Source organism: Acanthopagrus latus, chromosome 8 (assembly GCF_904848185.1).
Source record: "Acanthopagrus latus isolate v.2019 chromosome 8, fAcaLat1.1, whole genome shotgun sequence".
Classification (NCBI taxonomy): domain Eukaryota; kingdom Metazoa; phylum Chordata; class Actinopteri; order Spariformes; family Sparidae; genus Acanthopagrus; species Acanthopagrus latus.
The window spans coordinates 13,811,594-13,828,501 of NC_051046.1; the positions used below are offsets into that span (position 1 = coordinate 13,811,594).

The following is a 16,908-nucleotide window of genomic DNA, read 5'->3' on the forward strand; positions in this document are numbered from 1 at the left end:
TCTGCAGACTTGGATTACACCAGATGAGCTCCAAGGAGCCCATTTATGTTAAGGCTGTGTGAGGCTGTATACCAAGGCTTAGTGTCTACTGCAGAGGGCCGGGTCTGTTTACAGCCTGCAGCCCCCTTACTGCATGTTTTATAATCTTGCAGAAAATGTGTATAGTTCACCTAAAAATGTACTAAAAAAATTATCTTCATTATCTTCCCCCATTCCAATGTCTTGTAGTCCATAAAACATTGCTAGAGCTTCACAGCAAAACAGCATTGCATCATTCTCCTGAATGTGGACTGAAGTGGATGGGGACTTATTTCACTATATATATTTTATTGTTATTTGTTACAGAATGTAAAAAAACAAAACAAAAAAAAGGGTACACGCTAGCACCATTGCTAAGCTGCTACAGTGAAGAATTTGGCTTCATAAAGGGTGTTGTCTTTTTAAATCATTTTTGAGTCACAAGGCCACTGGAAACTTGGATCGCACACTGTGAGATGTATGGAGCCATTTCATGTTTGCTTTCAGATGTTTGTTTTTTTTTACATTTTAAAACAAGTCCCCATCCACTTAAGTTTTTTTTTTTTAGCAGAATGCTGCAACACTGTATTGCTGTGAGGCTCCAGAAATGGTTTATGGACGATGAAACTTCACTCTACTTTCACCTCGACACTGAGGTGAGATAATGACATCATTTTCATTTTTAGGTGAACTTATCCTTGAAGAGTTCATCATCTCAATTACTTTATCAAAAACTTATGGCGTAAAAAAGTGCATTTCTCTCTTTTAACCAAAGGAGGGTGACAGTAAAACATGGGTCCAACATAAGTCAGCCCCCTCTACTAGTGAGGATGTTACAGGAAGACACATCAGGCTATTCATAGCCTCGCGCTTCAGCGCAATGCCACCATGTAGTATAACAGACTTTTTCCCAGAAGGATTAAGAATGAGCACACTGACATGTAATGTAATTTATGCAGTTTAGATGAAAAAAGAACATATAGGACACACAGAAATAGCTTTACAAAACATCGCACTGATGGCAGAGCACAGTCATGCACCCTCAATCATCACTTTGTCCTTTAAAAGAAAAATCCAGCCCATTTTCTCTTATTCTGGTACAGTCTTTGGGACAAGGACACGCGCCATGATGTCATGGTTGAGGAATGCATCATGTCTCCGTGCACAGTTTGTCCTTCTCCTTGGAGACAGCAGACCACGACTATTCTTAACCGGGGCCTGGCTCAAACATTGCCTCTGGATGTGATACACTGTGATGTCAATGAAGGCCCGGGCTTTTAATACGTATTTATTTTCGGGCAGAAGGAGTCACAGGCCAAAGAGAGAAGCACATGTTAGGAGAGTGTGTCCTCTCTTTCTCACACACTTTGGCTCCCACTGGGTCGGGTTCACGAGAGGCCCGTCTCGAGTGAATCATCCTCGCACGGAAGCAGGTTGTTTGAGGACGGCAGAAAATCCTCATGGAAGAACTCTGACAATGATCCACTCTTGTAACAGAGGCGGCTGTAGGAGCCAACTCAAGCCGATTGCCTGTACTCCAGAGCAGAGACGGCGGAGGGTGGAGCGGAGTGTGTTTCGCTCTTGTCAGACAGCGGGCGGCTGAGTGTGCCGGAGCAGAGCAGAGCTGCTCAGATTAGGCCGCCTGATTCCTTTTAATGTTTTTTTTTTTTTTTCATCCTCTCCTCTCATCCAGGAGTTACTTGTTCTGACCTGCAGAGTCCTAGACTCCACCGCCAAGGACATCAAGCATATGCACACATCCCATCCACGCTCTCTCTCTCTCTCTCACACACACACACACACACACACACACACACACACACTTTGATGTTGACTCATTCGTGATTTATCGCCAATATCTGTGAGGCGACAAGGATAATTCAGTCTGCGCCTTTGCAAGATTTCAAAGTAAACAGCTCTCAGTGAAATTGATACAGTAGGACGTGACTGTGTTTTGGCTCATCAACACTGACAGCATCTCTGGCCAGAAAAATAAAGCAGAACAGAGGATTTAAACATGTATTCCTTGTTTTATATCCTGGAAAGGATCGCGAGTTGCACCACAGGAATGAAATCTGCTTTTCTTTGTCCAGATGAAAGTCTTCATGGCTTCTCTTTGATTCTGAAGTGACTGTAGTTTCTGGTGAGGTATCTGATTACAGTACAGTGTGTGCTGATTTCCACCACAGCATTGTGGCGTTGCAGCTGTTTCTCGGAGATGAGGCCTTTGGAAACAGAAGAAATCCCTGAAGAGAAACGGGGTTCCGCTTTCAATTAGGCGTCCAAGTAAAGTGCCTCATTCAAATAGACCCTCTGTTCATTCTTGCCTACTCCACACAATGTCTCCTCGATGACCCTCCACCTCTTCATCCCTCTGTCCTCTCTGCAGTTCTTGGTGATGTCCTACCACCAGTGGCCACAGTCTTTCCTGAGGATGTGGAGGAATTTGCGTCCCAGGCTCGGCTTCCATGGTTTAACCAGGCTCTTGGTGTTGATCATCAGTCGGCCGGTCTTCCAGTCCTCATGACCAGCTACCACATATTCAAATCCTGGAGAAGAGAGAGGATGGTCACACAGTATGTGAAAGAGGAATTCCAGTATTTCTTAACATGGGCTTTATATCTATAACTTTGGGTGTGTAAATGATTCACACCTATCAGTCTGGTAGATCGCCTCAGCTGGCAGTCGGGGCAACGGCTGCAGCGTAATCCTTTGGGGGAACTCCAACTGTCAAAGTGACGTCAAATTTAAGTGCTTGTTTTTGCCACTGACAGGCAACAACCTCAGACTGTTGTTTCCTCTAGTGTCCTACACCGTTGGAAGAAAATATTCCTACGGAGAGCAACCCCTAACCCTAACCCTAACCCTTAAATGATAAGATCCTCTTTGTAACCAGAAACACAAGTCGCGTTCAAGGAGAAGTCTCACCCTAAATCTTGCGAGACTGAGACTTAGAAGTGTTTTCAGCCATGACACTGGAAAAGTCTTTTACGGGCAGTTCCTCTAGGTTAGGGGTGCCTAAACTTTTTTCTTTGAAGGGTCAAGAATAAAACTTAATGGTGGCCCAGAGGCTAAAAGCAAACCCCTATTGAATTATGTTATGATGCAAAAATGAGTTCCTTTAATTGACTGACCTCCTGTGAAAACTCTGCCAGTCAGTCATATTCAAAGGACATTTTAACCTAATTATTATTTTATAATCTCTTTTAAATTAATCGTCATGAATTGTTTCTTTTCGATAGAAACATCTCGGGGCCATTTGGCGACATTGGGCAGCCCTGCTCACACAGCCCAGCCCGACTCACATTTCAACCATCATTTTCCTAAACAACTTACATCTCGTGAAGCTTGAAAACAGAACTTTTGTTTCTGGCTACAGAAAGGTTAAATAAAGGAATAGATTCCGTAATGTTGTCAAGGACTTCAGTCTGTTACTGACAAAAACAAGCACTTTTAGCATTTGCAACTTTCACAGTTGTAGTTGCCCAAAGGGATTGTAGCGTGGCCATTGTTGCCATGTCACAGCTGCCAGCTAGGGTGGTCTACTTTTGCTAAATGTTATATAAGCACACCAAAACAGGTAAATATAGGGCCCAGGTTTAGTGTGTAAGTAGTAATAAGGCCCTTGTAAGACTTTGTAAGATAACGTTTAATGATGCTCAAGAATATTAACAGAAGCCTTTTGAAGAGGCTCAACCTCGGTATACAGGGTTCAAGTTTTACCAGATAATTAAGTTACAACTGTACCTATTTTTGTTATTTAGGGACTTACATATTAACAATAATGCTACAAGACCCTTGATATAAAGTGTTGTAGAGAAAGCACAAACTGAATGAATGAATGTCTCTACAACAGGTAGAACAGGAGAAAAATCCCTTTGGAAAGCACCTTAAGTAAACAGACAAATGATTATATAACTATAATCAAACGGTTTTGTGCTGCTAGTCTTTCGCCCCGGCTTGGATGAATGTTGCCAGAAATGATTATTGCACGAGTGTTGATGTGAAAGTCTCATAACTGAGAGGAGGTTCTGATCTTTAAGCTGTAAATGTCTATTCTACGTGAGTGATGTTCGGACACTGGCATCCACCCAAAGCCTCCCCAAGCAGCGACAAAGATCCTCTATTCAGCACAAAGCTGGCAGGCGGTCCACTTGAGAGTCGACTAATTAATAAACTTCTGCGTTGTGAGCAATAAAGTGACTCAGTGGAAGTGGCTGCAGCTGACCTGGGTTGAGGATGGGACAGGTACAGCCTTGGATGGTCCAGGACTCTGGATAAAGAGTGACGCTTCCCCTCTGGAGCTTCATCCGAGGGTTCTGGTGCAAAACCTTCTTGACCTTGACCTCCACCTCTGCATGGGAGCCTCTATCGTCAGCTGACATAACCCTCACCACCAGAACTGCCAAGGAAACACAAGGAGTTATTGAAATATCAGCTTACTGACGTAAGATACAGCACATCAGTACTGACTCTCCACTTCTTAAACGTTTAATATTGTGCGCTATGGACCCTTTTCAACACATTTCTAAGGTTTAAGGGGAACGCGTCAGAAATAAGTTTATTAAGTACAAGGAGAACTTCCAAGTCTCCAAATACAGAACAGAGCCTCCACGGTGGCTGATGTCATTGTGAGTTTTTTCTTGTTCTGGGTTTAGGAAACTGACGATGTTTGACAAAATGCCTTCAGTCATCAGCCTAATGAAAAGATGCTATCAAGCTGCAACACTGGAATTATAGGATCAACTGCTGATTCATGCAACGGGCTTAAAGTCAGCATTTTGGCCACTGCTGCATCAAATTTGATCAGTCTTTCTCTCACAACTGTAGGAGAGCGCAATAGTACATTCTGGTATTCCTTCTTTAAAGGTTGTTAAAGTGTTTTTGACCACTAATGGTGCTGTGGAGCTGTGTTTTTGTGAGTGGGTGTTTGGTACGTTTCATTCACAGTTTAAAGATTGATAGCATAATAGATCCACAAAAATTAAGTGACATTTTAGTCCATAGAATAGTTAGACAATAGAGACAAACATCTTGATCGCTTCCTGGTGTCTGGCTGCAGTATAGGTCATAAACTCTACTCTCTCCATGTTAACAGATGAGACAAACAAATAAGTACACGTCACGTAATTTTTCTAGAATGATGTTTTGATCATTTCAGGCAGTTTTTCTCACACTGATTTATGTCCAAGGTTTCTTTCTTATTGATAAGTTTGGTTTAAATGAGTTATTTGACACTAAAAAAGGGGATGAAATGTCTTGATTGACAGGAGAGTCCCTGAACTCTGGTACCAAATGATGTTACGTTACCAGCACAAGATGGTAGCGCTTGTAACTGGGACATTCTGGCTTTGGTTCTGTTACAGTGGGAGGAAGTGAAAAGGGGCAATCTGTCTTTACATATGTGAAGGGTTTTGGTGCCAAAATGTAACATACTGCCGATGGTCTCGCACTATTTTACTGATCTTGAAAGTAATGCGACAAATTGCCAGCAACGGCACGGAAGACAAAGAGGGCAGGTTTCTGTCCAAAAGTCAATCAAATTTCTTACGTGGAAGAAAGAGCACAGGATCAAATCCTTTCTTACCGTAGTCATACTCTGCGGCACAGAAGAGTTTCGGGTTGCCCAGGGTCACTTCTACACACTCACATTTCTCTGGAGAAAAAAACCCCCAAACACGATTAATAAGATTCATATAAATCACTTCATTATGATGAGCAGATTTCAAGATAGAAAAACAGCTGCGTTTTAATCTCCGTGAGTTGATGAGTGTGCTGTGAATTAAGTGTGATGTGACCTGTGACTCACCAGAGTGGTGCAGTGCAGAGAAAAGCTCCTCTACCCTAAAGAGTGCCGCCTCACTATTATTGCTGCTGTGTCCCATGTGGCCAGTGGCTGTATAGAAGACCTCCACATCTGAGCTGTGCCGCAGAGGTAAAACCAGTCAGAGGCAGGGCTCCACTCAGTGTTAATCATCCAGAATGCACTCTACACCATACATCACTTCATCCAAGTACGAGCACATATGGACATGGTAATAAGTCTTGGCTCTCACCCAGAAAGGCAGTCACCAGTGTAGGGGTCACAGTCCCCTGTACAGTCACATGGGCGACAGCCGTATTCATGAAGCCCCCAGTATCCCAGCATGCAGCCGTCGCAGCGGGGGCCTCCGACGCCGGGCTTACAAGTGCACTCCCCGCTGCTGGGGTTGCAGAGAGGGCGACCACCTGAGAGGACGGAGCCGACAGGGTGGCAGGAACAGGCTGCAGAGGAGAGGGCGACAGAATAAGAAGAGAGCATGTTAACATCTCTGTAAGACAAAAGACATGCCTCCGTCTCTGGAGGCACTCGGTGTACATTATGAGTGAATTCAAAGGGTAAATACACTCGTAGAAGCACCTGTATAGACTGCACACAGTGACCCCCCCGTGAGATTACAAAAGTTAAATGCGTTTTATCATCCTCCTGTAACAAGCGACAAGCTGGGAGTATGTACTCAACATGCTTTATGCAGCAAACACAGACAGTAAATCACCACGCTCTGCGCTGTGAGACCCGCTGCCTTATGGTCGCCCTTGATGACAGACTGATATTTGTTACAGACCCGCTTCATCTGCTTCCAAAAATGGCATGTTTGCGCTTATAAAAAAAAAATGCTGCTGCATGCCTGGCGGGGGGGAAAGGGCAAGAATGGGAAAAATGTGCTTGCATGGTCCATGGGAAATTCCTCCATTGTTTGCAATTACAGTCACATTCCAAAACAGTGCGCCCCCCCCCCCCCCATTCCTGCTAAGGAGCGGAGGAGAGTCATCTTACTATCTCATCACTGGCAGTGACTCAGAAAGGTGCCGGGGGAAAATACCCATATCAGAGAGATCGATCTGCTCTAATCTGAAGGGTCAGAGGAAAAATCAAATCTCCATTACTGTCCTCAAAATATCAAAGGCTGCCTCTCTTAATTGGAATTCTCTGCTGGCATTCATCCAGGCAGAGTGACGGTTTAAGGGAAAATTAAGCCGCACTCTTACGTTTGCAGGAGTCAGGGGCAGTTTTTGGTCGGCCGGGGTCCCTGAAGAATCCCTTCTTACAGTTCTGGCAGTGGCGGCCCTCTGTGTCGTGGCTGCAGTCGTCACACACGCCGCCACTCCGCCGTCCCGTTGCGAGCCACAACCCGCGACTGAAGTGACAGCTCTTGGCATGGCCGTTACACTTGCACTCTGGGTGAAGGTGGACAATTAAAACAGTCTGAGAGGGTTTTTCTGTGCAGGCAGTGACAGCTCCTACAGTATTCCACATATAAAAAAAGAGGAGCTGCTTCTTTATTCATCATGCACAGGCGACTAAAAGGTTACATGTGATTTATGAGACTAAATCCATTTCCGAGATAAGTCTACATGCTGTGTGTCCTACTCCCGCATTTGACTCTCTTGCCCCATCACTCACTCTGGCACTCATGCGGCGTCCCTGTGATGCCATTGGCCGCCTGCCAAGGTTGGTCGTTGTAGAGAGGAGCGCAGCGCTCACAGTGGTCGCCGGCTGTGTTGTGTCGGCACACACACTTCCCATGGACCTGCAAAAGCAGAATTATTTTGAATTTGATTGGAATGTATATTTGTTTTTGGTGTATTTCATTTAGTGCTTTGAAACAGTCTCAGTTTAATGCTGATGCCATCAGCAACAAGATTAACTGTTTCTATTTAGTTTAACGCCTGCCGCCAGGTCCTCGGAGAGACTGGGGGAGCCTTTGTTTACACATTCCCAGGCAAAGTTACAGTGAATAGTAAATTCGAAAGTTAAAAAGAAGCAGGAGGGGCTTTTTCTTTAGATAACTATATTTTTGACACTGTATGTTATGGTTTAGATGGTGAAAAGACTACCAATTTGTACATGGGCGCCCTCCAATATCAACAACGTATCAAAGTTTCTTGTAGGAACTTTGAGTTGATCTGATCTGAAAATACTGAGGTTGAGTGTGGTAAATGTGTGGTGTCGTCGTCAGTTATGGAGCAAAATGAATAAATCAGCAAAGTAACTAGTAACCAAAGCTGATGTCGAGTGACAAGGGCAATATTTGTCTACCAAATGTTTCTTTCCATCGCTCTATTTTGTGTTGATGTATTTTTGAGAGTTTCTATTGTGTTTTTGAGGGGTCAGCTGTTTTGACGACCACGCCTGTCATCACAGAGGCTGTCATCAGTCTACTCCATCGGTGTGTATAAAGGGTGTGGTGACCATTTCAAAACGACTTAGCCTGATGACGATGCGACTGGGATCAAAACATTATCCACTTAGATAAATGTGTGGCTTGCAGTCAGTGTGTGGGCGTTTCATTGAAGCTGATATCCAGCAGCCTTGCGTCCACATGGGACGTGTGTCATACTTGTGAAGTATTGCCACATACCAGCGTCTACATGTATGATCACAGTGGTTACACATCGCGCAGCTTATTCCTGCCTGTGGAACATGTCTACACCCCCGTAGACCATGTTGGAATCAAACAAGCGCATCTATTCTCCATTGACAGTGAAGAGAATAACATGACAGAGACTGTGGGTTGTTAAAGCATCAAGCTGAATACCATAATTAAGGTTTTCCTCATCCTTAAATCCCTGTAATGGTAGGTAAAGCTGTGGTCTAATATCCAGTCTTCACTGCAGCCTTCAGATTGAGCAGCACATACCAGCTGGATAACAAGGGAGTGGTGGGAACATAACCAAAAACCATCGACTCCCAATCTCGCCACAGAAAACAAATACAAACACAGACTAAATGAGGCCATTGACAGATTTCAGCGTGACACAACATCTCTATTGTGCTTTTCCTTGGTGAAATACCATTCCCCTGCAAGCTGTGTCTCAAAATCGCTCACCATGTTATTGGTCCTCTGTTGACTAGGTTTGTAGCCACTGGCTGGCACACAGTGGTCAGCGTGTCCATTGCAAAGGCAGCTGCCTTTCACAATAAAATCATAGATGGCGTAATGGTCCGTGGGGAGGACGGCGGCACCAGGATGTTTGGCCTGGCAGGGACACGGCTGGCGCCGCAGCAGACGGACTCTCAGGTTGGTGATCATGAGCTGGTCCTGGGCGGCCGGTCCGTAGGGATCCACTGAGTGCCAGGGCGACAGTGCTCGATAGATCACCTGGAGAGAGAAGAAGAGGAGACAGGCGATTAAAATCTCTTAAAATCTGTGATTCTACTTTTAAAAAAAAATCTCTCTATTAAGTGAAAACACCGATGTAAGAGACACTGATAGACCATGACAAGAACATAAATCATGTCAGGTTCTACTTTTTCTTGGTCTGCCAAGTAAAAAGCAGGCATCTGGTTCAGCTTTCATGCTCCTAAAGTAGCTGCTCTTCAAGGAAAATCAGGCAAGTTCCAATGTAAACATGGACAAGTGGTTCTTGTTGAAGTTCATTAAGTTTTGTTGAATGTTGACCTTCGGATACATCCTCTCTGTCAGACACACAATAAGGATTGTGTTTTAATGGAAATAAAAGACATACATGTTGAAAAAAACGTCTCAATCATAATCCCATCAGTTCCCCATCTACCTCAGTGGTTTGTAAGAATGCTGCTGTGAGGCGCCACTAATGTTTTGTGAGCAGATAATGACTGAATTTTCGTTTTTGGGTGAACTGTTTCTTTAACACTGTATCACAATGAATATATTTTGTACTGCGGCCATCAAGTGGTTAATGATACAGATGTTAGATAACATGATTTACTTCATAATCAGCTCTCGCTTGGTGACCATACAGTATGTATACTTCAGCTCATGACTTCAGGCAGAGAGTTTACACTAAATAAATAACGTTCACAGTCGTACTGTATCTCTGAAACTCTTTACATTTTCGCACAACATCTCCGGGATGTCTTTGCATGTCGAGCAACAGAGACACTAATTATGAAGGGTGAGGGGCTTACACAAGAGAGCTGACATACTGTAGCTAGACACATACTTGCTGCAAACACACTGCAATTATGAGATCAGTCAAAGCCATATATTCATTCAGACGTTCAACCAGAACCTCCCAGCGTGGTCTGAGGCTCTTGAGAGCACAAACAAACCTTTACTGGCCAGTGAGAGTCTCTCCCTCACACCACCAGTCTGCTCATGAATTAACCATAGCCGCTTCTCTGGCTCAGACCTCCCTGTGATGATACAGCAGGTCCAGGAAAAAAAAAATGCTTTGAGGGAACATCAGGGGTAAAAGTGAACATTGATATTCTAGACGTGCATGTCAAAGCAGTTTGCGGGCTCAGAAGGCTGGCCCGACAAAAAAAGTTGTCCCACAGCCCATCAGAGGAGGTCAGTTTACAGAGCTTGGTCAACTGTTTGCTCGGTGGTTTGTGTGATATCAGCTTGTAGCGCATCCTGGTGCCAATGACCGGACAGCAAGGGCTGAGCAGACGGGGAGCTGTGAAGGTCTGGCAGCACATTTTGATGTGGTCACCACTCAGATTTCAAAGCTCTCTCTGAGCAACAACACCTCACTGATTACTGATTATTACATATGTGTAATTTAATACAGTTTTAAGATTAAGGCTCAGTTGTAGTCGCATATTGTTCCCCACAATGTTGCTGTGGAGTCATAATGTGACGATATGATCATATCGTGTTATTCCTCTCCAAACCCGGTTGTTTGAATTAAGGATTCAACTCATTTTAAGATTATAACGCAGAAAATGTTGCTTAGGGCGATTTTTAATCATTAAATTAACTGTTGAGTTCACTGTTTCAGTGCACTGATGTCACATGACAATACAGTTTGTTGTTAAACTATAAAATACCCTGCCTTTGTTACATATCTTTATCACAAGTGTCTTAAAGGAATAGATCATGGCAATCACCACAAAATGTGTGTGTATCAGCTGATGTATCCCTCAATTTTACAACACTGGTCTGTGCTGTAAAATAAATATCCAGTGTTTGGGATTTGGACATCTAGTGGTGAGATTGTAGATTGCAACCAACTGAGCATCCCTCTGCCCTATAGGGATGCTGCCAGATATGCAAAAAAACATAAAATATACTCTCTACAGCCTGTGTCCTGCTTGTCCTTTCTGAGCTACTATAGAAACATGAATGCTGACTTAGTGGAAGCAGTAATTATACACAAACCTGATCTATTTCTGCCAATGTATTCTCGTAAATCTCCATAAATCCTACATACCGGATACCGGATACACACTTCAGATCTCCCTTGAGGGGAAATTTGTGATTTTTAGCTATATTGCCTGCGTTTTCCATATGAAGATACATACATGTAATGGAAATATGTAACGCTAATATCAATTTAGGTCATATTGCAAAGATATAAAGGATAAAATAAGGTTCAGACACATACAACCCATGTTTGTCAACTTTTTGATGCTCAGTAACTCTGGCTCATGCCCAGGTAGACCTTACAGGAAAAGATGTTTCGTAATAACAGATTCCACCAGATCACAAGTATTAAGTAACATTTTCGTGACCAGCCACTGTACTCACCTCTCCTCTGGCACAAGGAAAAGCTCCAGAGTACTTGGAGGTGCATGTTGCTCTGCTCTCCCCCGCCGGCGACCCCTCAGTCAGGCCAAACACCTCCTCACAGTCCCTGGCGAAATACCTGAGGGCCTTCCAGGTGTGCCCGTGGTCCTGGGAGCGCTCCAGCACCATGGCGGCGGGGCGGGGGGAGCGGAACACCAGGATGAGGTGTGTGAGGAGGAACTCCGTCTCCAGGTCGAGCTGGAGCGTCTCGTCCCCCACCCCCTCCGCGGACTGCCACCAGGTGTCAGGGTAGCGGAAAGAGGAGTCGCTCATCGCAGAGGGAGGGTGCGCCTGGCTGGGGACGGCCGCGTTGCACTTGCTGCACTTCGCAGCCGAGCAGGTCTCCCTGATGCGGGGGGCGGCAGTCTGTCTGTAGAAGCAGAAGAGCTCCGAGGAGTTGGAGCCGCAGACCGAGCCGGCGCTCAGCACTCTGCCCTGGGCCAAGTTGCCCATTCGGGGGTTGCAGGCTCGGCCGGAGCAGCGGGCAGCTGGACCTTTGGGTTTCGGCGACTCTGGTAAGACAAAGACATCTTAGTGCAGTTTACGCGAGTGTGTCAGGCTGCTACAGAGGTTGCGAGTTCGGTTGCCGCTTCGACCCAAAACAGCACGCGTAAACGTCGTTCAACTCATTCACATGCTCGCAGAGTTCGTGCGTAAAAGTGTCCAGAACACTCACCGGCTGAGAGAGGAGAGGATGCGCACACCGGGAGAATGACAAGCAACGTCCACAGTGTCATCCTGAAGGCGATGTTGCACTTCTGCATGAAGTCAGCTAAAGCAGGAGCCTTCAACAGCTTGAAAAGTCAGTCTTAATAATCCAACATGTTCATTTCCGATTTAAAAAATACTTACACGAATTTTAAGAGGCGCTACAGGCTGGAAGCTTACTGTCTGTCAGTGTGTTTAAGGCGTATTAACTGTGAGCTCCGCAGTGGTTATCCTTAAATTATTCCATCCCACGCACTTCAGGGTTCAACTTGTTGTGGAGGGTTCATTGACATCTGGGAATATGAAGAGGTTGGCACCGCCCTCTTCTTGTTATTCCCAGACCACTCCCACCCTGATTCCTTAAATCAGACCTTCCAGAAGGAGCAAGAATATCAAAAACCTCTTTGGAGGACTTTTTTTGGCATCTGAAGCTGATGGATTTTCAGAAAATGCCACTTGAAATAGAAACTTGACTTCACTTTTTCCATCATCCCCCAGTCACATCATCAACTTGCATTTGTACTTGCCACAATGCACATTTGACTCAACAGCTGCCTCAACATTTTCATCTGCATTCTTCAGTTAACACCCATAATGAAAGAAGTGAGGTGTCATCAGATTAAGAGCAAAAAAAAAAAAAGACAATAAACAAGACATTTGGATCGCCTCCACAAACCACCCAGGCACTCCAGCGCTGACCGACAAGTGTCTCATTGTGCTGCATTCCTGCCACATATCACCACTTGTTTGTAACTGCCACTCATTAACCACGCTTTACCTGCCCCTGTCTGACAGACAACAGCCAACGGGACCTGAGGGGTCACGCAACCCTTGACCCCAATAATCATCCAGTCCCACTGCACATCTTTTTTTTCCCCCCTTTACTTTGACAGATACCTCATAACCTCAGCTAGACAAAAAAGACTCACTGCAGGGGGAAAAAATGCTGGTATATGACACCACATGTAGCTCTGCCAGCGGCCAAGAAGGTGTATCATAATCATGTGAAACCATTTTAAAGTGTGGACAGAGAACGACAGTGAAGATGAAAAGGGAATACATGTTCATCTACCTGTGAATACATGAGGCCAGGAGTCATCTGTTCTCACTGTGAAGACGACCTGTCATATGAATCACTCTCTCGTATGTGTGCGTGTATATGTTAAAGGAAAAGAGGCATTCTCAGCCTCTTCCCTAAGGCATCCAGGACGGATCAGGACATTCCAGGAATACTGCGACTCTCGTCACAGCGACGGCCTCTTCTCTTTAAAGGGGATGGGGTTCATGTCTGTGTGTTTTTAGATCTGCACGGGTTATTTCGGTTGCCTCCAGATGATCCGCCAGGGCAAAGGGGCGATGCACCGTGAGCTGTTCTCTTTGTAAATCACTCGCATGTTTTTGCGATTCTCAAATCCCAGGAGTCACCGTGACAAATGCTGCAGGAAGGATGTCTAATCTCTGCCAGTCTGTGGTGTATTCCCCTGGCAGGATGAAAGCAAGGCACACCACAAACAAATTCCTTTACGCTCTTTAACTCCAGCTGTTTGTTGTTTTTGTCTGTTACACAATGTCGATCCTACTGAGCCACATCATTAAAAGAGTGCGGCATTTGGGGAAACACACTTTTTTTTTTTTGTTTGCTTTCTTGCCGAGAGTTAGATCAGAGGACTGATAGCGCTCTCATGTGTGAATGGTAAACGTGAGGGCTATAGCCAGCAGCTGGTTAGCTTAGCTTTGCACCATGGAGACAATCTGGAAACAGAGGAAAATAGCTAGCCTGGCTCTAATAGAGTGTAACAAAATATGCCTACCAGCACGTCTAACTCTCACTATTTAACACACTATATCTAGTTTGTTTAATCTGGACAAAAAGCAAATGTGCCAGATTATTTCCTGCCTGGGTGCAATCACCTCCAGGAGTCAGAAGCTAAAACTTCTGGAGGTCTGGCTGAGAAATAGACCTGCGCATTACCCCTGCAAAACACTCATTTTTGTTTTTTCACACTTTTTTTGTATCAATTGAAAAGGCAAGGCATAGCGCGCTGGTTAGTGAACTTAAGAAATGCTGTTATGCTTAATTTTTACACCCTTGAGGTTGATGCTTGGTCAAACAAATTCTCCCTAAGTACCCAAAACTGTAGTTCCTCAGATGGCACTCGAGGTCCAAAAGCAATTCTATGCCCTTGCAGCATTCCCCTATTCCCCCCATTCATAACATCTCTAAGGGGGTACATTTTTATATAATTCACTCATTTAAAGTATATATCAAGGTTGAACATTATATATAATTATGGTCAACGACAGTCTGTGGTTTCGACAGAGCTGGGCTTGCTGTTTCTAGCCTAAGGTTAGGCGAAGCTAACCGCCAGCTGGCTGTTGCTTCATGCCACACTGTTGACATGAGAGCGGCATTGATCATCTTATCCAACTCTCACACTATTCCTTTAAGAGAAATCACTGTTCACTCATTCCATAAAAAAAAAAAAAAAAACTGGCTCACATCTCTATAACCAGTTATTGTTGAATGATTGTTGTGATATAACCACAGGCGAAGACTCTCTGTCTGAGAATACTGCGGATAAATGCAGTTATGGTTGTAATGCCAGTCATTACAGTAATGTCAGAGGGGTTGAACAACTCTACTCATGTGAAAATGACCTCTCTGACTGCCATGATCTGGTACTGGGACCTCCACCAGTGGTGCTGCTGCGGTCTCGTCATCTAATGGCCCAATAAGACGACAGACGCAGGGCCGTTGCGCCACCGCTGGCCCCGCTTTATTTCCAGACTGTAAAAGGATATGGTTCCCTCCCCCTCCTCATGCTGCCATGTCACCTAGTACCTTCAGCTCACTGAACCGTCTCAGCCCTTGCAAGTAATCTGTCTACTCTCCTGTAAAAGCCAGACAAAAAGCCAGACATGCTCCAGGCGTGGAGGGAAGGTGCCTTGCCCTCAGGCCATGCATTAAACAGAGGGCTCCGAACACCCTCTGTCACTGGTTTTCTTGCTCTTTGCCTTCATTTTTATGACGTTTATCACCGCTATCTGTCTGCTGGTCCCTAGACATAACATTGCCCTCACCCATGTTTCATCAGATGATTGAATCTGTAATGACAAAAAAAAAAAAGAGAGAGAGAGCGTCTGTGTTATGTAAATATTAGGTCTCAAATGGAACTCTTCCCATGATGTAACCCATTTGGCATCACTACTGCTATTTATTCATATTATACTATGATGGTAGAAATGATCTAGCCCTCCCCTTACCCCTCCACACACATTCCCCTCACCTCCCTCAGCTATCTTCATCCGCACACTTCTGGAGTTTTGTACTCCATATTTGACATCACCTTTTGACACGTTGCACAGGAAGGACTCAACAGATGACTGAGCACGAGCCCGGTTTTAAGAGTGAACACTGAAACAGGGAAAATGTGGGAGTTTCACCTTCATAAAAGCGAGGCAGCCGGATGTGTCCCATTTTTAGGTTTTAGTGCCGTGGGAGGGGAACGGAAAGACCGCAGAGGGCCGAAGTGTACCTGTGTCATGTCACCTGCCACATGTTATGAATAAATACACAGGAAAAGAGAATGCAGTATTGTTTACAGTGGGAGAGGAAGCTGGGACACTTTTCAACCTCGTATAAAACCGCATATGTTTGAGTTCTTTTGCCTGTTGGACAGGTGATAGCTGAAAAAGCTGACCAGCAGCCAACCAGGCCCAAAGATTCAAGACTAATTTAATTGTCATTACACAACACAAGATTTTATAACCACGGGAGAAAATCTCATTGGGAGGAGACAATTACATACCAATTCATGAGGGGGACCAAACAGCTCGCAAACACCAGGTAATGTCACTGTGGGTAGCTATCACTTGGTGCGGAAAAATGAAGATTGGTGACGGATATGCTGTAAACGTGTTTAGTTGCATTGAGTTGAGGAGGCAGAGGATGCCATTTTATTCATAAATGTTTGATTTTTATACAGATTTTAGCTGTAATTAATGCATTTATTCAGTCTGTACTTCAGAACCACTGAAAAAAGGGTTCTCCCTCAGTCTTTTCTCTGAGGATTTAAGTGAACAAATGAATGAATGAATGAATGAATGAATGAATAAATGAATTAATTAATTAATTAATGGATTTTCCAGGATGTCGGGTCATGTCTCTTATACAAAAAACAAAAGTTACACAGACTAATGAATAAATAATCAGGCCACAAAAATAAACTTTTAATGGTGGAGTTTGGAGGATGAGTTCAGCAGTCTCACAGTCTGATGCAGCTCTGTAGTCCAGAGCGAATACTTCTGTATCTTTTGCCAGATGGCAGCAGGGTGGCCAGACTGTAGCTGAGGTGGGTGTTGTCTTTAAGTCTTCTTTTGGCTCTGGGCAGACGTCTCACTCCAGCGATATTGCTGATGCTCTAGAGACAGGTACAGATAATGCTTCTGTCCTGGGCTGTGCCTGAACCTCCAGTCAGGATGCTTTCCACTGCTCCTCTCTAGAAGTTGACAAGAAGTTGGCACGGGAGTTTTGCCCTCTCAAATTTCCTTACGAAGTGGAGTCGTGATATGAAGTGTGATGACCGTGACAGGTTCTGTGTGATGTCGATTCCTGGAAACTGCTCACCTGCTCGAATAATATAGC

At 44.6% G+C, this 16,908-nt stretch overlaps 1 protein-coding gene across 2 annotated transcripts; it reads right to left on the bottom strand.

Annotated features, from left to right (window-relative positions):
* Positions 1-953: 953 nt before the first annotated feature.
* LOC119023721 (netrin-4-like) lies at positions 954-12,609 on the bottom strand. Of its 2 annotated transcripts, XM_037105826.1 has the most exons (11): positions 12,444-12,609; positions 12,232-12,340; positions 11,517-12,067; positions 8,889-9,161; positions 7,463-7,589; positions 7,048-7,236; positions 6,075-6,282; positions 5,828-5,940; positions 5,606-5,674; positions 4,247-4,420; positions 954-2,567 (listed from the first exon to the last, which is right to left on the bottom strand). In XM_037105826.1, exons 2-11 carry the CDS (start codon positions 12,317-12,319, stop codon positions 2,422-2,424), a joined length of 1,938 nt encoding a protein of 645 aa, XP_036961721.1. In that variant the 5' UTR covers positions 12,320-12,340; positions 12,444-12,609; the 3' UTR covers positions 954-2,421. The 2 variants fall into 2 exon arrangements, with proteins under 2 accessions (XP_036961721.1, XP_036961720.1); XM_037105825.1 differs by having other exon boundaries at positions 12,232-12,609.
* Between the last annotated feature and the right edge of the window lie 4,299 nt (positions 12,610-16,908).

Bases quoted from the DNA above. Each gene is read 5' to 3' on its own strand.
- LOC119023721 (XM_037105826.1), bottom strand. From the start codon at position 12,319: ATGCAGAAGTGCAACATCGCCTTCAGGATGACACTGTGGACGTTGCTT. The intron at 12,068-12,231 runs GTGAGTGTTCTG...TTGTCTTACCAG, and splicing joins ATCCTCTCCTCTCTCAGCCG to AGTCGCCGAAACCCAAAGGT. The intron at 9,162-11,516 runs GTGAGTACAGTG...TTCTCTCTCCAG, and splicing joins TTCCTTGTGCCAGAGGAGAG to GTGATCTATCGAGCACTGTC.